At 44.9% G+C, this 26,964-nt stretch overlaps 1 protein-coding gene across 5 annotated transcripts in view; it reads right to left on the bottom strand.

The window, feature by feature from the left end:
* GPCPD1 (glycerophosphocholine phosphodiesterase 1) overlaps positions 1–26,964 on the bottom strand; it is a 741,593-nt gene that overhangs the window by 150,646 nt on the left and 563,983 nt on the right. For 4 of the 5 annotated variants that reach the window (XM_069234162.1, XM_069234163.1, XM_069234164.1 and 1 more), the window contains exon 15: positions 25,002–25,063. In XM_069234162.1, coding sequence (XP_069090263.1) covers positions 25,002–25,063 — 62 coding nt within the window. The remainder of the gene's footprint in view (positions 1–25,001; positions 25,064–26,964) is intronic. The other variant, XM_069234166.1, reaches the window with a different exon arrangement.

Raw genomic sequence — 26,964 nt, 5'->3', positions numbered from 1 at the left:
AGCACATGGCAGGACTTGAGGGGTATACACATGACCTCCGGGCACGCTGCAATCCCCAACCAACATTCAGTGCAATACACCTCCTCTTTTTACATCCCCTGCGCATGCGTAGGTCAAAAACAGTGCCCACACCAATGACCTACCCATGCACATACTAGGGTACTGGAGGGCTGAGACGCTGACAGACCACCAGTTATTAAATAAAATTACTCACATGCTCACAAGAGCAGCCTGTAAAACATAGTCGTACACCTAGTCAGGCACAGAAAGGGCGGAGGCCCAACAACCCATAAAATTAAAATGTTCATTAACACTAACCCATTTTTTCCAAATTAAATACCCCGAGTGGATCCACCTTCAGCTGCCTCACTGAAATAACAAAAATGCAGGAAATTCCTAGGAAATAGTTGGCAATATGTAAGGATGCAATGTTTTTCTCTTTTTAAAACAACCAACCCTAGCTCTTATTCAACAAGTCTGCAGTTGAGCTGCTAAAATGCACCACACATCCATAGCGGACCATCAGTTTCTTGGCAATTGCAACAGTACCCCCAACAGAATTGAGAGTCACAAACTATTTCAAGAACTTTCTGCACCAATACTCCCAACATGATAAAGAGCTACAACCTGCTCTCAGAACTTTCCACATCAGTCCCCCCCAACGGGATCCCAAAACACACCATGTTCCAAAGACTTTTTTCGGACTGTGCACAACCAAGAAACTCCCATCACCAGAGGACTATGGACATCTTTAAACCTACAATGTCCTTCAAGTTATGTGTGTTTTATACATTGATACACCCACTGTTTTTTAGGGGTGCTACTGCACGAATGCATTTCCAGAGAAGAGCCTAGTCTAATTTGGAAATTACCACAGTAATTACATAGAAACGTATCCCATGTCACCTATAATTACACTGCATCCAACACCTGTGTTCCACACGAACTACACAGCCCCATTTTACACAACAATTGGCATCGACAAATGACCAACGTGGGCTCCAAGACATCAACCAGGTCATTTAACATCTGCTACCTGATACCACATGCAATAGGCACAATTGGCTTTACTTGTCCCAAAAGTTAGACCCTGCAAAAACAAAATGCATTCTCCACCTATACCTATGTAGGATTAGGGGCAAAATACAACCTAATAGAGTAGAACCCCACAGGGTAGTAGTAAATCTGACCCACTACAAGACCAATCCCACAGAACTGTACCTTCTCACGGGGCCTACCGATAATCAAACTAAGCTACATAGGATGCACAGGGAGGTCACCATAAGGGAGGATGCTGTTTGCCACCAAGACTGTCGGGGAAAAAAAGATTCTTGGTGGTAGCAAAACCAACTAACCGAAGCAAAGTCACATAAATTCTTGCTTCCATCTGTGGTCTCAGGGTGGCCTTTAGTGCACTTAGGGCCGTCTTCATTAATAACAAGTGGACTCAAGACATGGTGTTTCAGTGCAGGGCCATCCACCTCGATGATACGAAGAGAAATATTTATTGTGGGGGAGGGTTAAATGACAGCACAGATACCCAGTGTCAGGAAATCTGGGATTCTGAGATAGATATGTATACACGGATAAAAGGTAAGGGGCAACCCCTAAATATATGGAAACCTAAGCTGTACTCCTTATGTTTCAGAGGCAAAGGAACCATTCTGCTGGGTACAAATGAAAATTGCAGCAAAATCCAGCACATTCTGGACATGTAATGGGGCACCTCCACACTGATGGACACTTACTGGCAGTGCAGCGAGTTTGCCAAAACTCAGTCCCTGGATTACATGGCCTCTGCTCCCTCTTCACCATACATACCCCGTCCGTGGTCATTCCCTAAGAAGATCTGTCAGAACTGATGTAACACCTACTAGGGAAGAAGACAACTCTGTTGCACCAGACTCGAGAGAAAAGAACTGTTTGTTATTTTGGCTGGGCTCAATAAAAGGAAATTTCAGAGGAATTCAGGCTGTTCACTGACACACAAGTATCAAAGGGAGGGTCCACACCCCTTCATCTTGCAGGCAAAAGCGAACACCCATTGGTTGCAAATAACCAGGTGGGAAATGCTCAAAATGATGAACAGCACCGAGCACGGCTTGAACGCAGTCAAGGAAGAAGTGAGAGCCATCTGTCTCATGGTGATGTTGGACTTGATGACTGCAATGGAGGGAGGGATATGCACAAGAATCAGTGCATCTTACTGTACATTTATACCTGGCAATTACATGGACTGACTCTTGCCATCCAAGCATGGCACCAAATGCAAAAAGACATGAGTGAAGAAGGAGGTGCCACCGAGCATTAGTGGTTCACAAACTTGTTCACAAACTGGTTCCCCTCGCTCTCCCGGTGGCTAACAGGTTTTGGCATGGAAATGTTGCCTGTTTTCATCGTATTACAATTTTTGTGTGGTTTCTTATAAGTGGGGGTTTCCTACTGTAAAAATGCAGTCCTCAAATTGGGTAGAATGCAAGTAACTAGGGAACTGGGACAACAAGCCCCCAATAATGTGATTGTCATGACTTAAGGGTTAGATGGTGCAGGTGAAAATTCAACTAGAAGTAGGGCATGTTAATATTGGAATAGTCAATTTCGATGTGCATAACGATACATTCACATGTAAGAACAAAGTTGCATCACCACTATTAGATTTCCCTGTCGTGAGCTCTTCTTCAACCCCGGCACGAAGATAAGTGGTCAGGTAGCCTCTAAGACCTACGCTTGAAGTCACAGACTGACAGGTAACAGGTGAGGTGGCATGTAGCCGGCAGACAAACACGCACACAGGAGACTTTGATCAGATTCCACAGAGGTTCAGCAACACCACAATGGTCCCAGAAGATTGGCCTCAATAAAGCACATATGGCTAGACAGGGGCATAAATTCCCAAGAACACCATAAGGTTAGAAGCCACATGTAGTTAGGAACATTTAACCAATCAGAACACAGCAACACGTCAAGGATCCCTCAGGCCAGACATCTGTACACATACTTGCTGGCCCATATTGTGTCCATGCAAGGTGGAGGCCCACCTGCATTTGTTATCAGGACCTTATTTATGATTCCATTACAACTGTTCACATTCTTAACCAAGAAAAATATTTGTATTACTTTATGGAACTCAAAGAAATATATAAAACCTCACTCCAAAATTATGTATATTAAGTCAGTCCTCAGACCCCGGTTTTGTAACTGCTCTCCCTGCCGTAATGTTTAATTTAAACAATCGTTCCTGTTTTACCAAATGCCTCTTGGTTTTTGTTTATGTAGGTAAATTTACATTCAAGCAACACTGGCAGTCACTAAGTCGGACATTGGCTGCAAGCATTTTGACTTTGTAAGTGCTTGTTTGGTTTTATCAAGGTTTTTGAAAAACGTTATTGCTGTGGGAGCTGCAAGGCCATGCCAGTAAAGAAAAGAAAACAAGCTGAAAGGAAAAATATTTAATTTGTCTCAACAATACACCTTGCCATCTTAGACTCCAGCACTGGAGGGAACTACATTGTGTGGATGTGCTCCTTGTGAAAGGGTAGAATGCAGCGAGGTTAAAGGGCTGACTGGGCCCAATGCTGTATGCTACAGTGTGTGGAAAAAATATGAATGATATTAACAGACCAATGGAGTAAAGAAAGCCCTTATAAGTAAGAATATTATCTAATTTGAGTAAAACCAGAAGATTGTGGCTAAAGGTTAAAGCAGAATTATAAATAAAAAAAAATAAAAAAAACAGATGTATGCAATTGTTGGACAGTGTTGTCCATTTCTCAAGACAAGGAGGTCACAATGTCATTACCAAAAAAATCCTCAAGATGATGGATTTAGAGCAGGGAATCGTCAGGGCGGCATTTGCATACTTTTTTAGGTTATTATCCCAGCTGCTATCAGGTTAGTGGTAGAGGAATCCCCACTGCTGACTTTTGCAGATGTGGAACACTGAGGTAGATGGATGTTCTCCCTCCACATGGAAGCCCAGCTTAGCTCTCATGCAAACTTCATATGTCCTTCAACAACCCCCAATGTGTCATCACTTTCCATATGTTGCAGCAGTGTACTGTCTGAAGAAGTCACGCCGTGTCTAATCTTTTCATGACTTCTTACCGGAAACAAAAAAACATGTGGACACACTTCTCAGTAAACAAGGGCTAAATAAACCTCCTACCTAAGACTGTATTCGGCATACGGAGCATTAACACATTAAGTCAAGCTAAACTAAATACTAAATGTATCCTGGGAGAACAGTAAGCCTAAATAAAATACAACTGCCCTTAGGTGGCCTGGTGCAGAAGGGACTATGCAGAATGGGTGGTGACCTGGAGTAGTCCTTATAAGATGGGTGTACACATGTGAGGGAGAGTCAGTTTGCTTACTGTCTTTTTATTGCAGTGACACTCCATTAAATGTCTAGGGGAAAGGATGGCCTAAGGCGCAACTCCAGTTCCCCAGGATCCACAGACTTCAGAGTCGCACCAATGTACACTGTAACCTGTATGAAAAGAATAATGTAGTAGGTTACAAAAGCATATTGGTACAACTTATGGGTCATCCAGGAATGTCATCTTTCTCTGACTCAGCTCAAGGTAACGGCCCAGTTTTGCTCTGTCCAGCTGCCCGAGCAGGGCCTTGTATCAATCAGCCAGCTGTCATTCCCTGCCAGGAACTGGGCTAGGGAGAGGCCCTGGAATGAATGTCGGAGAAGGGGCTGAGTCTCTCAGAACACAAGTGTCAATTAACTCCTGGACGATGCCATTTTGAGCTATCCCAGAAGACTGTGCAGGAAGGTTGGGAGAATAGCAGAGAGGTGATGTGGCACATCTGGGTACGTCAGAGGTGTAGCCTGATGGACACTTTCGTTCCCTCATTTAAAAGGTCTTGCACAGCGGAGAGCTACCTCTCGTGGCTGTGCTTCCCTGCAGTACACTAACTGAAGACAGGCGTCTTGGACTATTGGAAAGAAGAACCCTGACTGCCCACTGGGGCAAGGCCTCTGCCTCAATGACTTCAGACCCAGCGAGGTGCATGCCAGGGCCAGGTAAGCTGGCCCCCTTAAACTCGCTGAGGATCAGTTAAGGGAAAGAATGGGATCTGGTGCAAGGATGGCATGCAGCCCCAAAGAAAAGAAAGCTCCCAAATGAAAGGTTGGCAGAGGGAGTTAGTGCGACTGGCTCTCTTCTGAGTTGGGATCCTTCTAGACAAAGAGGCCAAAAAAGAAAGGGTATTCTGGTGGCAAGGGCTCGCCACCAGGAGTGAAATGACACCTCAATTGTCAAAAAAGGCTCAATGGGGCCAGATATCTAGAGGGGAAGGTCTATGACTTTTTAGGAGCAAGCAGCAAAGTACGCGGGGCTCCACCACTGCTCCAGACTGTGCCCCCGGGGTGGGCCAAGGCCCCAGGGGCTGCACATAAAGAAACGAGGAGCCAGGGATCGCCATCACGCCACCCCGCCGAATATGGCCGCTTGCGGGAGCACTGTCATGCTCCCAACAAAGAGGAGTAGAAGGGGCCCAGACCCCATCACAGGGCCCCACAGGGAAGCAAAGACAGGAGACGCAGGCTGAGGGCTTGGCCAGGGTCTCAGGAAGAAGCCCGGGAGCACTTCACGCTCCCCTTGAAGATTGTCAAGCGGCCCAGGCCATCCCAGGGCCCCGCAAGGAACAGCAAGCCGGAGAGCACCATCGAACTCCCCATGAAGATGCAGGGAGGGGGCCCTGGCCCCAACCTGTGGCTCCACAAAGAACCCAAGTCGGGGTGCACCGTTGCGCTTCCCAGGAAAATGTGGGAGGGGGTGTGTAAGGAAATGCCTCCTTGGCATGGTTACCCCCTGACTTTTTGCCTTTGCTGATGCTATGTTTTGAATTGAAAGTGTGCTGAGGCCTGCTAACCAGGCCCCAGCACCAGTGTTCTTTCCCTAACCTGTACTTTTGATTCCACAATTGGCACCCCCTGGCATCCAGATAAGTCCCTTGTAACTGGTACCTCTGGTACCAAAGGCCCTGATGCCAGGGAAGGTCTCTAAGGGCTGCAGCAGGTATTATGCCACCCTAGAGACCCCTCACTCAGCACAGACACACTGCTTACCAGCTTGTGTGTGCTAGTGAGAACAAAATGAGTAAGTCGACATGGCACTCCCCTCAGGGTGCCATGCCAGCCTCTCACTGCCTATGCAGTATAGGTAAGACACCCCTCTAGCAGGCCTTACAGCCCTAAGGCAGGGTGCACTATACCATAGGTGAGGGTACCAGTGCATGAGCATTGTGCCCCTACAGTGTCTAAGCAAAACCTTAGACATTGTAAGTGCAGGGTAGCCATAAGAGTATATGGTCTGGGATTCTGTTTTACACGAACTCCACAGCACCATAATGGCTACACTGAAAACTGGGAAGTTTGGTATCAAACTTCTCAGCACAATAAATGCACACTGATGCCAGTGTACATTTTATTGCAAAATACACCCCAGAGGGCACCTTAGAGGTGCCCCCTGAAACTTAACCGACTGTCTGTGTAGGCTGACTAGTTCCAGCAGCCTGCCACACTAGAGACATGTTGCTGGCCCCATGGGGAGAGTGCCTTTGTCACTCTGAGGCCAGTAACAAAGCCTGCACTGGGTGGAGATGCTAACACCTCCCCCAGGCAGGAGCTGTAACACCTGGCGGTGAGCCTCAAAGGCTCACCCCTTTGTCACAGCACCGCAGGACACTCCAGCTAGTGGAGTTGCCCGCCCCCTCCGGCCCGGCCCCCACTTTTGGCGGCAAGGCCGGAGAAAATAATGAGAATAACAAGGAGGAGTCACTGGCCAGTCAGGACAGCCCCTAAGGTGTCCTGAGCTGAGGTGACTAACTTTTAGAAATCCTCCATCTTGCAGATGGAGGATTCCCCCAATAGGATTAGGGATGTGACCCCCTCCCCTTGGGAGGAGGCACAAAGAGGGTGTACTCACCCTCAGGGCTAGTAGCCATTGGCTACTAACCCCCCAGACCTAAACACGCCCTTAAATTTAGTATTTAAGGGCTCCCCTGAACCTAAAGATTTAGATTCCTGCAACAACAAGAAGAAGGACTGCCTAGCTGAAACCCCTGCAGAGGAAGACCAGAAGACAACAACTGCCTTGGCTCCAGAATCTCACCGGCCTGTCTCCTGCCTTCCAAAGAACTCTGCTCCAGCGACGCTTTCCAAAGGGACCAGCGACCTCTGAATCCTCGGAGGACTGCCCTGCTTCGACGACGACAAGAAACTCCCGAGGACAGCGGACCTGCTCCAAAAAGACTGCAACTTTATCCAAAGGAGCCGCTTTAAAGAACCCTGCAATCTCCCCGCAAGAAGCGTGAGACTTGCAACACTGCACCCGGCGACCCCGACTCGGCTGGTGGAGAACCAACACCTCAGGGAGGACCCCCGGACTACTCTACGACTGTGAGTACCAAAACCAGTCCCCCCTGAGCCCCCACAGCGCCGCCTGCAGAGGGAATCCCGAGGCTTCCCCTGACCGCGACTCTCTGAAACCTAAGTCCCGACGCCTGGAAAAGACCCTGCACCCGCAGCCCCCAGGACCTGAAGGACCGGACTTTCACTGCAGAAGTGACCCCCCAGGAGTCCCTCTCCCTTGCCCAAGTGGAGGTTTCCCTGAGGAAGCCCCCCCTTGCCTGCCTGCAGCGCTGAAGAGATCCCTTGATCTCTCATTGACTTCCATTGCGAACCCAACGCCTGTTCTAACACTGCACCCGGCCGCCCCTGCGCCGCTGAGGGTGAAATTTCTGTGTGGGCTTGTGTCCCCCCCGGTGCCCTACAAAACCCCCCTGGTCTGCCCTCCGAAGACGCGGGTACTTACCTGCTGGCAGACTGGAACCGGGGCACCCCCTTCTCTCCATTGAAGCCTATGCGTTTTGGGCACCACTTTGAACTCTGCACCTGACCGGCCCTGAGCTGCTGGTGTGGTAACTTTGGGGTTGCTCTGAACCCCCAACGGTGGGCTACCTTGGACCAAGAACTGAACCCTGTAAGTGTCGTACTTACCTGGTAAAACTAACAAAAACTTACCTCCCCCAGGAACTGTGAAAATTGCACTGTGTCCACTTTTAAAATAGCTATTTGTGAATAACTTGAAAAGTATACATGCAATTGAAATGATTCAAAGTTCCTAATGTACTTACCTGCAATACCTTTCAAACAAGATATTACATGTTAAATTTGAACCTGTGGTTCTTAAAATAAACTAAGAAAATATATTTTTCTATACAAAACCTATTGGCTGGATTTGTCTCTGAGTGTGTGTACCTCATTTATTGTCTATGTGTATGTACAACAAATGCTTAACACTACTCCTTGGATAAGCCTACTGCTCGACCACACTACCACAAAATAGAGCATTAGTATTATCTCTTTTTACCACTATTTTACCTCTAAGGGGAACCCTTGGACTCTGTGCATGCTATTCCTTACTTTGAAATAGCACATACAGAGCCAACTTCCTACAGGGTGTGCCACTGCACTCACCCAGGGCGTCTGGGAGGAACATCACCAACATTGAGTCTGCTCGCAGGAGCAGGCAGACACAAGAGGAGAGGTGGGGGAGCACCGGGCCACCTCCCCTGCGCATCCCGTCCTCAGGCCGCCTCTCACCTGCGTCTGAGCGGGCAGACCTCCAAAGAATGGAGTGCTGGTTCCCGTGGCAGCATCAACGGGTGCTGGCCGTGCAGGAAGCCGGCAGGAGAGGCCTGGTTTCCTGAGCTGCCCCTCGCGAGGTGGTGTCTGGGTGGGACCGGACAACCCTGAAGATGAAGGCAGCTGCAGGGGGTGGGAAATGAGAGGGATGTGCGGGGGGGGGTTGATGATTGGCTTCCCAAGCTGTCTTCCAACGAGACAGCATCGCTGGGGGAGTCAGGGAGAGCACTGGATACCCTCAAAGATGAGGACAGCCAGCAATGGGCACACTGAGCTGCCCTCCAATGAGGCAGCATCACGGGGGTGTAAGGGTGGGACTTGACACCACAGGACAAAGAAGAGCGCAGCGTGAAGCTGCATGAGGAAAAATAAAAATAACAGTGAAGCAGCTCTCCCTGGCTCAGCGGGAGAACTGCTAATTAAATATGCACATTCCGAGGGAGCGCCCCCATATTGCCTTGCGAAGCACAACATATTTGGCCCTTACTCAGCTTGTCGTGGCCACAGGAATATAGGGTCACCACCAACAGAAAGCCATGGATGGGAGGAGCTGTAGGAGCCAAGCAGCCTCCCCGCCAAGAGAAAGTTGTGTCCCCACCCTATTCAAACTTTTGTTTTGGAATGCTGGAGCTGTGCCCTCTAGGTGCGAAGATCATGGCTGCAGTTCCTGCAGCCTGAACAGTGATAGCAGGATTGTTAGAATGGTGAACACCCCATAGGGGTGAAAGGCTGTAATTGTGGGTGTTTCAACAGCAATGGGGTCTTTTAGAGACTATGGTACAAATGGTAGCATGTTATGCTAAATGTGTTTATAAATATAGGTGGTCACAGTGTTGAGGCCAATAGTATGACTTGTGAAGGGTCATATGACAAGGCACCGTCTAGGGATAAAGGATGGTATTACATGATGTTTAACAAGAGTAATCTTAACAGCACAAATCATTTCAACATGCCTATACATGCTTCTTGTTAATGCTTGAGTAATGAGACCGGCAGCCACCGGTGATCAAAGTAGATGTACTTTATTGCCAGTACGAGGTGCTCTCACTCCTAGTTACAGTCAGATGTTGCACTGGGATACAGGTAAATGTTTTGCCATGTGGGTTGCTGGATTATATCTCCCCTTGGGAGAGACAAGAATGATTACGCAATGTCATCCAAAATGAATTTCATCAACTTGTGTATATTTATAAATTGTTTCATAATATTGAGTAGTGTGTGTAATACATGTACTTTTAATTAATCAAAAGAAAAAGCACAGACAATCATTTATTGAGTGAATGGTGATTACTAGCTCACACCACCTCCTTCGAGTAGGTGTAGGAGAATGGCAGAGTGTGTGGTGGACACCTATGGTATTACAACTTATATTGGGTCAAGGCATTCCTTGTTAGATAGTGTTAGTGTCTAGGTAGCAAGGGCGCTCTACTGGTAGCTGTGGTGAGCAGCCAGGACTTATCCAGGAGGAGTGTGACGCACTTGCAATACCACAGTAGTAACACAGTAAGCCGGCAGCCAGGAGCAGAAGAGGTCATTGCAGAGGAGTCCTGGTAGTCTCTTGCATGCTGAATCTGGGGACCTACCAACACGGGAGTCCCTAAGTAGCCCAAAAAGGGGCTTGGTTACTTTGCAAGGTGACCACCTATCAGAAGGGGTCGCTGATGTCATCAGCCTAACCTGACCAGTTAGATGCTCATAGGGCCTCTGCCCATCTTGTTTTTAAGATGGCAGAATCAAGTGGCCACCTGGAGGAGGTCTGGGCACCACCCCTGGGGTTGTGATGGACAGGGGAGTGGCCACTCCTTTCCTTTGTGCAGTTTTGTGCCAGAGCAGGGACCGGGGACCCTGGACTGATGGAAACCAGTTTATGCAAGGAGGGCACCATATGTGCCCTTCAAAGCAAACCAGTGGCATGGGGAGCCTACCCCACCCGAGCCTCATAACACCTATTTCCATGGGAGAGGAGGTTACACCCCTCTCCCACAGGAAATCCTTTGCTCTACCTTCCCCTGCTTGAGCTGGTCAAGCAGCAGGAGGGCAGAATCCTGTCTGAGTGGCTGCAGTAGTGTGGCCTGCTCGCAGTCCCTGGAAGACTGGTAGGAGCAATATGGGGGGGGGGGGGTCCTATAAGGAGCCCCCAGAGTGCATGGAATCATCCCACTAATAACAGCATCAGTACTCGGGTATGATTCTGACATGTTTGATACCAAACATGCCTAGGTTCGGAGTTACCATTATGTAGCTGGAGCATAGGTAGTGACCTATGTCCAGTACATAGCTAAAATGGCTTCCCCGCACTTACGAAGTCCGGGGAATTGGAACTCTAGTTCGTAGGGGCACCTCTGCTCCTGCATGGAGTGGCCCCACACACAGGGACATGCACCATGCCCTTTAGGGCTGGAAGGGCCTACCACAGGGGTGACTTACAGTGACCTTGGGTAGTGACCAGCAGTGAAACGGTGCATGCACCTTTTCTTGCAGGCTGCAAATGGCAGGCCTGCAGACAGTTTGCATGGGCTCCCATGGGTGGCATAATACATGCGGCAGCCCCTGGGGGACCCTTTGTATACCAATGCCCTAGGTACACAAGTACCCTATAGAAGGGACTTACAGGGGTACATCAGTATGCCATGCGTGGGGTGTAAAGATTACCAAGACAACCAAATTTAGAGGAGAGAGCACAATCACTGGGGTCCTGGCTAGCATGTTCCCAGCAAAAACAGTCTAACCACACTGACAACAGGCAAAAAGAGGGGGTAATTATGCCAGAAAGAGGGACTTGCAGTAAGCCTTGGACTGCTCTTAAATGCTACCCTACGAGAGTCATACACTACAACGGGGTATTTGGTTCCCAGTGGTCTAGTACAGATCCCTTACTTGTGCAGGCCACACAACTAATGGCCTACCCTCCAACAATATGCTCTTCCCTAAAACAAGTTGACTGACTAATACCAATTGGTCTAATTGGTTTTTAGGTAGTCCCAAAAGTGTGCTGGCAGCACACAAAGTCTAAATCCTAATGTGGCATGGTTTTATGCCACCCACACACAGGACTTAAAACAAGGTAAAAGAGCTGACAAGTAGATGGGAGCATGCAGACAAGGGTGCATTGTTGACATGTAGTACTAAACTATTTTGACATAGTAAGTTTAAAGCCAACTTTAGATGAGCCTATTGTAATGTGTGCCTTTAAGAACACAACACCCAATTGCACAAAGGTCACAAGGAAAACATGAAGTAATGTTAGCTTGAATGTTTTCAGTAGAGACACTGCGACATCGAAGTGTTGTTACTGCTTAGGCTGTGGCAGCTTTTCATCGATAGTCTTCAATGAGCTTAAAACTCAATTTGTTAGAAATCTCACTCTTACAGTGTTCCATTAATTGAAGAAAATTAGTGGATATTTTTTGTAAGTGTCTATAAAATGATTTCTAGAAGTCTTGTTAAGTCCTACAGTTTTTACCATCAATGTAACGAGGCAGCAATCTCCTATACTGAACTGTAATAGGATTTCTCCTATGCCCGGAGGTCTGGCACAAGGTGGGTAGTATTACAAGTGATGCTTCCTGGACAGATTCTGAAAACGCAGAAGCCATGGATAAACTAGGTGAAAGCAGTGTGAACATTGTGCATGGGTTTGTTTAGGAGTTCTTACCAACCACAACTAGGTTACATTTTAGGACTGTCACAAGATGAAATCAAAACACTGACAGGCCTTGTAGAAGACAAAAAGAATGTGGTGAGAGTACTTGTTTGCTTGCAGGAGGACTGGAGACAGAATTCTCCTTAGTCTTAAACCCAAGTTATGAATGCTGTTCTTTGGGTAAGAGAAAGTTATCTGGTAACCTGAAGAAAGAGGAGTTTGAGCTGATCCAGGAGAGCAACTATAGCCCTCGAAGCCTATGAAGGGGGGAAAAGGTCTGAGGCAAAAGGTGCATTTTTTGCTGCTATGCAGAAGATTAGCAGATCCATTTAGGGCTGTAATTCTGGCTGTGGTTCAGAGGAAAGAACATGTGAAGCCTGACTACCAAAACTATCAGCCTGGAATCCAAAGAAGGGTTTCTGAAATGTAGGAGTCAGAAAGGAAGACAAGAACTTTCGAGACAAGTTTTGAAGACCAACATTTATTTTCCAAGAACATTAGCTTCTAGGGAGCAAGACTTTCTATAACAAATGAACTATTTTAAAAAGTGTTGTTTAGACGGCTTTACTTTCTTTCATGTTAAAAGCTAATACTTATCTTCCCACTGGCTATTAAAATCAAGTCACTGTTGTGCTAAAATGAAACACGAGAATGGTATTTTAAACACAAAATATACTGAAATGGGTTCTTGTACCTTTTCTTATCAGAGCTTAGTAACGTGTACTTTAATTAATGGACAAGTTACTTCTCTTTGGTAACATTATATAGTAGAGACTATCTAGTTGCAGATCCCTTACCAAAGAACTTCCCCCAAGTGTCAGCCTTAGTTGGTGTCAACTGGCTCTGCATCTGTCATCGTCCACGCCGGAAATGACGCTGCGGGTCCTATACAGGAGCCATCTGGGTGCACTGACACCAGTTTCTTTTCACGACTTTCCATGCCAGAAGCGGTGGTGGTGTTCGTGAACACCTGCACTACTTCCTCCGGAAAGAGGGGAGAAATGCTTTGAATGCTAGTCAAATCTCATAAGGGCTTTAACAGGTTAATGCGGACACTGGATACCACCTTAGACTAGATGCCTCTGATCTCTGCCTCTCTCTCAGATGGCTGCCCCATCCCAGGAGTGACGCATCTGTTACTACTGTCAGAGCTAGTTGGGGAAGGGGAAAGTGATCAGCCTCTGACCCAATCACGGTGCGTTTACCACAACTGCAGATCTTGCAGAGTTCCTCCCGAGATCTGTGCCATGTTGGAGAGATTACCGTGATGATGAGCCCACTGGAACTTCAGGTCCCACTGTAAAGCCCACATATTCCATCAGGCATGTGTCACCAGCAGGATGCAGGAGAACATGAGGCACAGCAGCCTCAGAGTTATTCTCACCGAAATCCAGGATAGAGGATGAAACATCGGTATCATAGCCTGAATATCCTGGACTTGCTGCCAGGGAGAATGAGCCTGAAACTGCACTGTGTTCACTACAGCGCCTATGAAAAGGAGCATCTGAGAGGGACCTGGGTGTGACTTTGGCATGTTTATAGTAAACCCAGGCGAATGCAGGAGGTCCGCCAGTCAAAAAATTACTGAGGGGTAAGTTTTTCTTCAAATCAAAGCTGACTGGCGCAGAAAGAAAAGAACAGACTTCTACGTGCCCGAGTAGAGCCTATATAGGACACTCAATATTTCCGATGCAGAGCCGATTAATGCCACCTAACAGCGCAGTGGGGTACCACTGATAAAAGTCTCTGGATATAGACTGACATCTCAGGGCAATCATAAGGTAAGGAATCTGCAACTCGACTTTTATCAGATTATGTTTACCATTTTTAGAATGAATTTGCAACTTTTTTAGTTTCTCCTCTTCCTATATGCATTTTCTCTGAGAGAGCAACAAAGATAAAGCTAGGAATCCTCATCTCTTTTCAACAGTTTTTAACTCAATGGTGTCTTTCGTGGGAAGCGTCCCTCTTCCACCTTTCATTTGTTATCTTTTTTTTCCTGAGGTCAGATTACTGTTTTTCAATTCTGTGGCATATGGGCTCATGGAAATGCTGCAGTGAGGATGAAGGCAAGATGTCAAGTGAGTATGAGCATTCCAGATGCAGATACTGGTTGCCTCCAACTGACATTTTGGCTTGAAGTTGAAATACGAGACCTAAGGTAGTCAGACAGGGCAATTACAATGTTATCACCTCAGCATTTTAGGCACTCTAAAACCTTCCATTTAACACCAGGAACCATGTTCCTTTCTCAGCTACATACAGTGCAGTCTCTATGCCCCTTAACAAGGTGCCTCTTGTGCCCTCCGCCTTCTGGTGTTGCAGTCCTCTGGCCGTCTTTGAAGCAGATACCTATGTCAGCATAGTCTTTTCTGAGGTCATGTAATGCTTCATTACAGCTATTCTTCACCAATGAGAGAAGGCTATGAACCTCTGAAGTTTTCAATGCAGACGAAACCAAATCAGGTCAGGAGGGCTGTGCAGCCAGTTTCGACTGGGCATTAGTGGGCATCTTATGGAGCTGGCCCTTAGCCATTCCTAAGAGGAACACCAACAGAAAGATGGGTAGTGAAGATGATGATGTAGAGGGGTAGTAGAAAACTCAAACTGGAAATGCCAGCAGTGGGGGCGATTGACATGTTTTTGAGGGGGCACCATAGGATGTTCCTTTTGCCACTAAGGATCTTATGAATGCATCAACAAAGTGCTTTGGCATTCATGTTCAACATTCCAGCTTCAGAAATGTTTCTACCTTAATCCATTGGATTTGCAGCTTCTGAAGGATTGTCCCAAACTGCAAAGGCTCTCAGACCAGTGGAGTTCAGTTTTTACTCTCCTGTTGCAAACAAAGCTGTTTGCATTTGTGTAAGGTGCACATATAAGATCCATGTGAATAGAGTGCCACCAAGCTGATTGACTGCTGTCAGCAGCGTGGTAAAGTGCTAAGTAGTTGTATCATATATGGGGAGTTCAGGAATGTTGCAGATGTCCCCTGAAATGTGAATCCAGTTTAGGTAATGTGTTAGTTCTAGGAGTCAGCTGGAGTATTAGCTGCCCTGCACGCGGCTTGGGTGTCTAAGAAAAAACAAACAAAGACTAATTTACTACTAATGTACTTGGTCTATTCATTGAACTACTGCTCAACATTGGGACAATATGCAATTCACCAACCAACATCTTCAACAACAAGACAAAAAAAAAAAGAACCCACTGAATGTTCAGGCTCACAAATTGCTTAGACATTATCAGAGTCTCTTAGTTTTGGAGTGAGTATCCTCACCAGACTTTTCATTTTGCTTACAATGGATTTTTTTCAGGGAGTCAAATCTTTAATGTAAACATGCAAAAGCAAGCGTTAAATTACTGAATACATTAGAGGTGCGTGGTGTTGAGAGCTCCGGTGTTTTCAGAACTTACACAAGCAACACCAGAACGACTACCTTTCAGAGAATGTTAAGCGTTGCAAGCGTTAACAACACACATGGATGTGTCTTGTTTTCTTCATGTTTTTATAGCATACATGGTAAAGCAGGACAAGTGCATAACAATTCATCAGTTGTCCTATTTTATTTGACATTGCGCATTTTAGGCTGGACAGTACATAATGCACATTAAGATGACCTATTGAATAGTACCTAACAAGTGATTAAAGGGTTTTTGAGAATAAACAGCATTTATGAAGGCCAGCAACAGCTTATCTGACACCACCATCAGGTTTTGCTGACTAGTAAGTATTAGTGACCGTATCCTATACTATCAACAGAGCCTTTACAAAACACTTTCTAAGAGAATTGCACACATTAGCAGCATGGCAGCTGGACGTGTGTCTCAACCAGCAACATTTCTTTCTGAAGTGAAGTAGTACTTCCCTGAAAGCAATGGAAGAGACTATTTTATTCTTATCCACTCGTGATAAGGGTAAAAAGGTTTTCCTCATCAAGGGAACAAGCTGTGGTCCTTGAACACTGCAAATTCTTTACAAAAAAGTGCAGGGGAAAACAGAAAGTGCTGGAAATTATGTAGCCTCTCTGAGAACTTTAACACAAATGTGTGAGTTTGGTGATCTCACTGATTCTCATATAAAAGATCAGCTTGTGAGATTAATAGAGTTCAAAAGAAGTTGCTGACGAAAAAAAAATCTGCTCTTAAAGAGGCTATATCAAGTGTTGAAGAGGTGGACAGCAACTGGGTGCGGGAAATGAAGGATAAAGAAGAAAGTGTGAGTAGTGCTAAAGGAAAAAGGAGAAATTGTTAAGGCAGGTACAAATAAACAAGTCAAAAGGGGACAAATATTTCAGTTAGTAAAAATGACAGATTTTTGTGTGAAATGCTATAGATGTGTTAACACGGGGGCATAGAGCTAAAAAAATACTTTTTAATGTGAAAGATGGACACAATGATAGTGATCACATACACATAAAAGAATGTGAGATTGTACTTAATGGTGGGAAAAGTAAAGTGCTTACAGATTTTGGTTCAGTGTGCTCCAAAGTGGGGGTCACAATTTGGAACAACATTTTGAAATTATAAGTAATCACTATTAATGCTTGCTATTAATCCCGTAAGTTATGGAGATGCAAGGATAGAGGTCTTTGGTTACACAGCCATGACAATTTCATTTCAAGACAGAGGAAAAAGTGTTTGAAGCTAGATGTGGAGACAACTTGTTGGGATGGGACCATCCAGTAGACATTTGGATCACACGTCTCCGCCCCAATACCAATGCCCAAGAACAAGTTATTCTAGTAGCCTCCGTGAATGATAATGCGGTATTGCAGAACAATACTCAAAAGTGTTTGAGTGTGTACTTGGACAAATGAATCATTTCAAGCATAAGATCATTTAAAGAAATGCTGTACCAACTGTTCGTAAACTGAGGAAAGTTTGGTACTTGATGATGACGCTACTCAGGGAGTTGCAAACATTACTTTGTCTCTTACATTATTCCTAGATGGAGTCCTATGAATGATCTGCACCAATATTCTTGGTACCAAAAGGAATGAAATCAGGATGTGTGTAGATTTATGGGATTTAAATAAGCAAATCTAGGGGAGCAGACAACCATTGCCTAATATTTCAGAACATTTGCATTGTTGAGAGATGTTAAAATGTTTAGTATAATGGATTTATCATCTGCATGCGACGACCAAGTTCTGTAGCTAAGAATCCAGGCATGTGACATCTTTTGTTACACCTTTAGGCATTTATAGATTTGTCAGAATGCCACTTGGTTTGGCATCTGCAATGATGTGTTTTCAGAGACTGATTAAGAGTGGATACTATAAGTGTTGTTCTTTCAGTAAGACATATTGGTATTTGGAAAGGACCGCTAGGACCATGTCAGGATACTGAGAAATCTTTAGATACGTTGTCAAAACTAGGACTTGCGTTGAAAAAAGAGAAGGGCAAATTCAGGGATTAACACCGTTAACTATCTGGGTCACATCATATCAGGAGGAAGGCGTCAGACCTTAAGTGGGAGTTAACTCAATGCATCTCCAAAGCTCTGATACCCACTGATAAAGATCTTGTCAGGTAATTTTTAGAGTCAGCAGAGTCTTATTTGAAGAATACTGATAATTTTGCCACTGAGTTGCAGCCTTTGAGACATCGTCGCAAAATAATCACCCACACCCTAGTCATTAGCAAGGTCGACTACGGCAACGCACTCTACCCTGGCACCACAACAAAAAACATCAGGAAACTACAGCTCATCCAAAATGCCGCAAGACTCGTCCTGAACCTCCCCCACAAAGAACACATCTACCAAAATCTGAGGACCCTTGTTGGCCCCAGTAGAGAAGCGAATCAACTTCAGACTACTCACCCACACCTACAAGGCCCTGCACAACATCGGACCGGCCTACCTGAACCACCGCATTTCCTTCCATAACCTGCCAGACCCTCCCGCTCCGCCCAGCAGGTGCTAGCTACCATCCCACGTATCTGAAAAAAACACCCCCGGAAGATCTTTCGCATACCTCGCAGCTAAGAGCAGAAACAACCTGCCTACGCACCTCAGACAAAGCCCATTTCTCACCATCTTCAGGAAGAACCTCAAAACATGGCTCTTCGAATGAGGCCCAGACCCACCACCAGCGCCTTGAGACCCTCACGGGTAAGTAGTTATACTTTACAAAAACTGATTAAGAGGAAACAAATTGTGGCTTCTACTTCATGTGCTCTTTGTGATGCTGAAGAACGTAACTGGGCAACAAAGATGGAAGCTTTAGTGTGGTATTGGGCTAACATGCATTTTTTTTTGTGGGGTCTGCATTTTGTTGTGGGTTCTGATCACTGACATAACTCACATCTTTACAAGTAGAAAAGGAGATAATTTGACAAACAGGATTAGAAGATGGGTTGCGGGCCCAGATTAGTTTAATTTTCAAGTAGAATATTTGCTGGGGGCCAACAATAAAATTGTATATTGCTTATCAAGGTTACCTATTGAAGATGACAGTACAGTGAATAAAATATTTTGGCCTTGTATTTTGGGCGAGAGAATGCTATGACTGACTGGTAGAATGGTAACAAGCAGAAGCCATGGACCTAAAATCATGTTTAGGTACCAAGAATTTGTAGTCAAAAGATGGCCAGAGCACAAATACATTTCTGAGATGGTTTTCTAGAATAAGAGAGAGGAGTTAGGTTTGTTAGAGGACAAGCTTTTGAGATCCAGTAGAATAATACTGCCAGAGGATCTGAAAGAGAAGTTAATCTGGCACATGAGAAACATCTTGGAAACAACTTACCAAGTCAAGTACAAGGGAGTCACACATACAACCCCCACTATCTCTGGTGGAGGTACCAGAAGAACCACAGACAAAATTAGTTTGACCTACTGGGACCTTCTGATCTTTTGCCTGCTACTTTTAGTTTACTACACTTCAAAAAAGGGTTGTGGAGAAATGTGTAGGAACTGCCAAAACTAAGATGGTGATTTTGTTTTTGAAGGATGAACTTGCCCGTGAAGGTATACAGAGGTATTTGGAGGACTGATAATGGAGTGCAGTTGATTTCATTTGAAATGCAAATATTTTTGAAAGGTTGTTCTTTATTCACCAAATAACTGCCTTGTATTGAAATGGTTTAGGGGAGGGTACCAACAGGGTGGTCAAATCATGTGTGCAAAGGACTCTTGAACAGGGTAATGCTTGAGAATGTATTCCGACTTGGTGGGCACACTACAATACTCTAATCACGAAATTGCTTTTTTTCTGTCTAAAGGGGAGAATTGCTTATGCAAAGTTAAGATAAACGTGGTTGGGTTGTAGACCGTATGAGAAGAAAGATTGGGATAAGAGATGAAGAAGTCTCTCTGAAGAGAGAAGAGCACCATAGAAGATTTAAGGAACGCTACGAAGAGAACAAATGTGCTAAGAACCCTGAATGGAATGTTGATGATGTGGTAAAATCTGATATGATAAAGGAAGATTCAAGTTCATGGGTCCACATAATATAAGCAAGATAAAGAAAAATGTGGTGGGTCTTGGATACAGTGAACACATGATGTATGTTTCAACTGGTGAAGGATTTACAATATGACTTCACGGCCCAGCCAAAGAATGGATTTACCAACCCTGTTAGGTACTCACACAGAGAATCAAGAGAACTAAGAAGGCCAGTATGGTGGATGGATTATAACACAAATAGGTCCTTACTGCGAAGATGTTTGTAGTTATTTCCTTTTTATTGTCAAGGTTCAAATTGTTTGTTATTGTTAATTAGAGCATTCTTATTGATTTTCAATGTATTCATAATTTCTTTTTAAAGGGTTTGGGGTTTGTTATGGAGCTAAGCAGTTATAACAAAGGGGAGGTAAGAATATCACCGGGATTGTTAACCCACTTTATGTGATGTGTTCGTTCTAAGAGTCAGCTGGAGTAGGGGAGCTGTTCTGCACCTGTAGCTTGGTGAGGCTCAAATACAAAATAAAAGACTCGCTACTACCACTGTAACTGCTCAAATCATTGAAATACAATTTAACAGTTTCAAAAGTAGCATAGAAATTCTTGCTTCAGTGACCTCTACTGTAAAGGGGATATGTATTTTATGAACTGGGGAAGGGGAAATGTACTTCCTTGGACGTTTCCTTCACCACTGCAAATCCTGACAAAGTAATAGAGCAGAGGCAGAAGCCCCTCACCGAGGGGCAAGTTACATTTATCGAGTTGTAAAAGTTGGCAGCCTACATCATGGACCTGTATCTATAGAACTTCTGAAGTTTTTCCTCCCAATGCATTCATGGTCCATGTTGTCTGATCTTCAGCTGTAAGTGTAGTCGCGGGTTGCTAACTAACTTTTCTAGCAATATCCTATTTGGACTACATATCTACATGTAGTGATAGTAAACAGAGAGAGAACCTGCCTGATCCTGGGGGGGGGGGGGGGGAAAGGGGGCTAGAACACAGGAGGTCAAAAAACTTGTGATACTCAAGCTCAAGCTCTGCAATCAATCCAGGCCATTTAAGTCATGGGTAGATAACAGACTTACAAAAGTACCCTCTCTTTTTGGCATGGGTATCCCTACTTTTTGCCTGTTAGTATGCGTTGACGGTTTTCATTGGGACCCTGCTAACCAGGACCCCAGTGATTGTGCTCTCCCCCTCTAAATTTGGTTGTCTAGGAATTTGCACACCACACAATTGGCATACTGGCGCTCCCATATAAGTCTCTAGTATATGGTACGTAGGTACTCCGAGCATTGGGGGCAATAGGGGTTCCCCATGAGCTGCAGCATGTACTGTACCACCCATGGAGGCCAATGCAAAAAGGGGCGTCAGGCCTGCCATTGAAGCCGTCGTGAAAAGGTGCCAGCATTGTTTGTATGATTCGGTGCACTCTGGGGGCTACATAGAGGACCTCCAGTATTGCTCCTATTAGTCTCAGGGTTTTGCAAGCAGCCGGCGCTGCTGCCCCCTAAAGACGGATTTCTGTCCTCCTGCTGCTTGACCAGCTCAAGCAGAGGAAAGCAGAACAAATGATTCTTGTGCGTGTGTGTGTGTTGGGGGGGGGGGCATGGGGAGGGGTAGAGCGGGGCCCAACACCCTCTCCCCTCAGAAACAGGTAAGACCTGGCTTGGGAGGGGTAGCCTCTCCAAGCAACCAGTATGCTTTGAAGGGCACATTTGGTGCTCTCTTTGCATAAACTGGTTTGCACCAGTCCAGGGTACCCCGCTCCTTGCTCTGGCATTAAACTGGACACAGGAAAGGGGAGTTAACACTCCCCTGTCCATTACCACCCGAGGGGTGGTGCCCAGAGCTCTTTTAGGTGGCCACTTGGTTCTGCCATCTTGAATCCAAAATGTGCATAGGCCCTTGGGAGCCTCTGAGAGGCCAGATCAGGTAGGTGACGTCACAGCCTCCTCCTGATAGGTGGTCACCCTGCTAGAATACTAATCCCCCCCCCCCCCTTCCCTGGCTATTTAAGGTCTTCCTCTTGGGCAAGTCCTCAGATTCGGCACGCAATATTTCAGCAGGACTGCTCTGCCTCGTTTACTTCATCTGCTGGCCACTGGAACCACAAATGGACTCTTCAGCAACAATCTGCAACTCCAGCGATGACTACACTTTGCAAGATTGTTTCTCCGGCTCCTTCCAGCAACTGCAACATTTCCCCAGCTATGCATCCCCTGAAGTCAACAAGACTCCAGCCTGCACCAAGAAGTAAGAAGGAATCTCCCTTGGAGTGAAAGTCACTCCCCTGCATCTGCAGGTACCAACTGCAACGATGACCAGCTGTGTGGTCCCCTTGATCCTCTCTACCAGCTGTCCAACTTGGGAGACGGTAAACCCTCGTCTCTCCTTGCAGGACAGTATCCCTGTGCACCGCGACTCTTGCAGCTACCAAGACTTGTTTGCTTCTCCAAGGTATCTTCAGGCTCAGTGTAGCCCTGGCCCCCAGCACTTTTTCCTGCTAAGCTAAGTGTCCTTCCTGTTGCTCCAGCGGCATGGGACTTTTCTTCAGGTGTGCTAATTGAGCCTCACTGTGACTGCTGTGCCTACTGCCAGTGGGTTGCCTATCGGGGCTGCCTCCTCTTCTTGGGACTCTCCCGACTGCTGAGGTTCACCCTGGACTCCCATCCTTGGGACTTGCTGGTCCTCTTCAGCCTTGCAACTTGTCTTCTTGGTCTTCTTTTGCATTTGCCAAGGTTTGCTGGTGTTTCTCCAGCACAACTGACCAACTGCAACCCTACATGTGACATGGGACATCATCTGCATCACTTCAGGAACCCCTCTTCATCTCCTGTGCTGCACTGCTGGTCTTCACCCCTTGTCGACCTGGTCCTGCAGCCACAGAAGGGTGGGTTATGGGTCCTGCAAATCACTTGGTTTGAGACTACAGCACTTTATTTGATCGTTTCTAAGAAGTCTTGTTGCTGATGTTCTTTGTGGTACCATACAAGAAGCACTGTCACACATGCATTGTTTAAATGAGTAGATGTAGTCTTGCACATCTTCCTGTCAGTCACATCATTTCTTTTGATCGCTCTCAAGAGCGGCAGCAAACTCTTGTGGTTAAAGTCTTCCTGCTGTTACTATCACAGAGTCTAATTTAGGATCTGATTTGAAGAAAATTGGATCCTGATCTCGACAACTGTATTTTTTCAATAAACATGGTGTCACTAATTCTACTGTGGCAAGAGTTAGAATTTTCACTTATGCTATTTTCAATAGCCTTTGGACAAGAGATAGAATTGACTTTGGGGCTGGCTCTAGGTTGGAGCGTTTCCAAAATCACAGATACTGAAGGTTGAGGAGCCTCCATCATCAACCATGTGGGTTGTGTAGTTGATGACAACAGAGTGTGTCAGCAACCGTTACGAGGTATGATGTGGTCTGTTCTGACTGTGACGGACCAGAATGGCTATGCTTAGAGGGCACTGACCCTTCTCTCAATAGCAGGCAAGTTGCCGCTGATGGTCTCAGTGCTGCCGGCGTTGGACATCTTTTGCCGATGTCAGACAATGATGTTGTCTTTTTCCCCCCATGTATCTTTGTCTGGTATGGTTATTACCAGAGGTTGAGAGTGACCAGGAGACTTGTATCTCTAGTTTCTTCCTCTTCTGCCCTCAAGTCCCCTAGAATATTTCATAGATGAGTGTTGTTCCTGTCTTTATATGTTCTAATAGACATCTTCTTAGAGATTCGCACTTTAAAACAGAGTGGGATGATATAACACTGTGTGCTTTGAAGCAGCTTGCTTTCTTTAACAAGAGGGAACACTTGGAAAACAGTAATGCCATTCCCACTGCAAAATTAGCCACACAATGATCCACTTGAGAGAAGATGTTAAGACATCAAATGAGGAGAAAATTATTTTTCTTTGAGCACAAAACTTAAAATTGGAGGTTAAAAGCCTCAGCCCTCTTCCTAAGATCCTAGTCTCAAAGGTTGGAAAAAGGCTCTAGAAGAGGTAGTTAACTTGTTGGGAAGAGGTGCCCCTCAAGCCCATAGGGGAATAAGCCCCTTTTTTCTATCTCAGTTAGATGTAAGCCTTCAGGTAGCATTTTTTACATTCAAGTTCAAAACTATTTTTTTGTTTTAATTCAATTGTATGAATACATTAGGGAGGAATATTCTGGACACTCATTAAAAATGAGGTTGTTTTGCTAGGCTTGCATTCAGCAGATTAGGAAGACTCATGGACTAAGACACTCTGATGCAGATGAAAAGTACTACATAAAAGTACGTCCTTGGGTCCACACGCAACAGGAAATTATCAAAGCATTTAGGACTATCAATGAAGATCCAATGATGCAGAAACTAATACAATACATATATCGACGTTGAACATCAGAAGTCTGAGGATTCTCTTCTCACACTTTATGCAAGGCAAAACATTCTTAACCATTTAAGCCTGTGGGGGTTTGGAGCTCAATAGCTCTTCCTCCTTGGCCATAGTTTGGGTCATATAATGTGGTGGATATCTGCACAAGGTGAAAGACTGAGGGAATGTTACATTTATATGGCAACTTTGTTTAAAACAACGATAGGGACTCCTATACTGAAAAACGATAGGGACTCCCATAGTGAGAACAGGGAATATTTCAAATATGTGAATCAAACATATTTAATGTTGGAGAAATAAACTACAATATTAGCCAATTAGTCAATCTAATGACGTTTGGACACAAAGGAATGCATATGCTCATAATAGTTGATTTGGGTAGAACTATTTTAGAAGACTTGAATTCAGTAACATAACTTGTTTTTATTAAATAACTCAGACATGCATTGCTTGTGAGTGTTGCTCCTTACTGGTGATGAATTTATGAGATGGGCTTTCTAAGTGATTACTCATTCTGTTGGTGTTTTCTATTGCAAGTTTCTTGATGCAGTTACTTAAATGTGGTGCTTCAAAAACGTAAAATGCATTTCAGGTTTACATACTTTCTCCAGTGTTCTGAAGAGCAATGTAATTTCAGATTTAGGGGTCAGTCTGTGTGGTTGTGCGACATCCGTGGTCCTTCCTATGAGACCGACAGATGTGGTCACTATAAATACAATGAAATGCTAACAAAGTTTCAAATTCTGCCTCAGTAGGTTTTAAACTTCAACTAAACATTCCAACAGAGTGATAAATCTGTTTCATGTTTTCAAAAAGTAAGAAAGAAAACATTTGTGGCAGTGCACCAGTTTGATGCCTGCAAATTAAAGCTCAAATGAAATCGTATCTTTCCGGTACACTTACCATCTGAAGAGAGGGGAATGGTTGGTTATCTGAAACTGAACTCTCTTCATCAGGAAAAGCTGCTGCAAATAAAAAAAAAGTATCAAAATAGTAATCGATACAGGGGAAAATCTTTTAACTATGCCCTCAGGAGAATAGGACTTATCTAGATTGAAAAACTATCAAAAATCTAGTTTTGGTTCAAAATGCTGGGTGAAGACCATCCCGCACAATTTTTTTCTTTAAGGATACCGATGTGCAAGTATTAAACTAGTTCAGTGGCAACGCTATGGATACATATAATACTGGGTAATAATCCAGTACAGCAAACATTTCATCCCAGGCAATTTGCAATTACACCCGTCCACCATAAAACTAACATCTTGGAAATCTCTCACTTAAATGTATGAAATTAGTAATCTCTTAGTTAACTAGTAGATAACTAATAGTTTTGATTTTCCTCTGGTTACATAGAAAATCATAATTTTAATAAAGACAAGGAGGATAACATTAGACAATGATTACTGCCACTTCAGCGAAGAGGAAGAACGAAATCATTTTCATCGCAAAGCGGTATAACCGGAATTTATACAACCAAGTACAAAGAGGCATCCGTAACACATGCAGCGAGTAAAGCAAGGAAGCAAAGCCAATGGGAAACACAAAGAAGATGGCTCCCAGACAGTTGCAATTTATTGTTGAAAAAGATTAGTAAGACCAGATGTGAATGAGAAGAGAAGGCCAGGAAAGATGGTGGCGAGCTATTACAATGGCTATTATTTACTTACTCTAACCCCAAAACACCTTGCTGCCACATGTGTTAGTTGGAATCGAACATCAGTCCTTTGAAACCCTGTTTTGTACAGCTTTAATCAACACAACATAACTGGTCGAGGAGGTCTTGTCAGTGCCAGAGCAGGAGTTGGCAAAGGGTCATGGCTGTGAAAGGGATGGGAACCTGCTGTAAAACTCACCTGTCATGCTATCTGAGGGTATCTGCACTACTTGATGTTTTGAATACAAATTGGGGCTAATAAAAGTGATAACAGTCCTTTTGATTAGGTCCTCTTATGTAATAAAAGGCCTACTTTGGCACAAAAACCACACTAGATTTCGCCTCCTCTTGGTCCTCACCCTTTGGGTACTAGTGCATCGGCTGCCCTGGGCTTGGCTGACTTTGGAGTCTTTTAGTTAGATTCATGCTGCTGTCACTCCATTGTTTTACAGGAAATGCAGGGCTGAAATGCCAGAGAAGTCATTAATGGCACAAAAGACATCAGTATATCTGTGGGAAAGGTAATAAACAGGAAATTGAAGGACACAAATGTGTCCTAATCACCAGCCTTATTTTCATGCACAGTCCTTGCTACCTGTTGTCAACAAGTTGAGCATTAACTGAAAGACAATAGAAGAGATTAAAACTGATGAGTTTGGTAGAAAAGGTGATGCTGGTTCACGAATCAATGGTCAAAGAAGCCATCTCCCAAGTGGCTCGTGTTATTAAGGCTATGGTGAAGCTGGCAGTGGCCAAAGAAGAGGCAGAGGTTAATCATAAAGAGGCCATTAAAGGCAGTTTAGCAGGAAATTAGCTGGGCTTTTTTATAGTCAACAAGGAAGTATTTCAAATAAAATTTAGAATAGTATTTCTTGCGTTTTGCATCTAAATCAATAAGTCTTTTAAAAGAAACTACATCTGGCCAGCCTTTTTCCGTATATGCAGTTTTACAGATTCCCCCATAGTGGCGTACCCAGTGCATGGTTAGATTGTCTGGTCCTGAAGGTGGGTTGACATTTCATTTTCACCCACCGAAACGTACGTTGACTGCACTGTTGTGAGAATTCAGCTCGCAACACCACAGCAGTAGAAAAATTCAGACTTTCTTTCCCATTGATTACAGAGTATATGTCATATGTGGTCAGGATGAGAAGGTGTGGAAGACAGGACTTGTGTGCTATGTGTATGAATAAGAGAGAGGAGTGTGAT

This window comes from Pleurodeles waltl, chromosome 5 (assembly GCF_031143425.1).
Source record: "Pleurodeles waltl isolate 20211129_DDA chromosome 5, aPleWal1.hap1.20221129, whole genome shotgun sequence".
Classification (NCBI taxonomy): domain Eukaryota; kingdom Metazoa; phylum Chordata; class Amphibia; order Caudata; family Salamandridae; genus Pleurodeles; species Pleurodeles waltl.
This window is presented reverse-complemented; position numbering and strand designations above follow the sequence as displayed.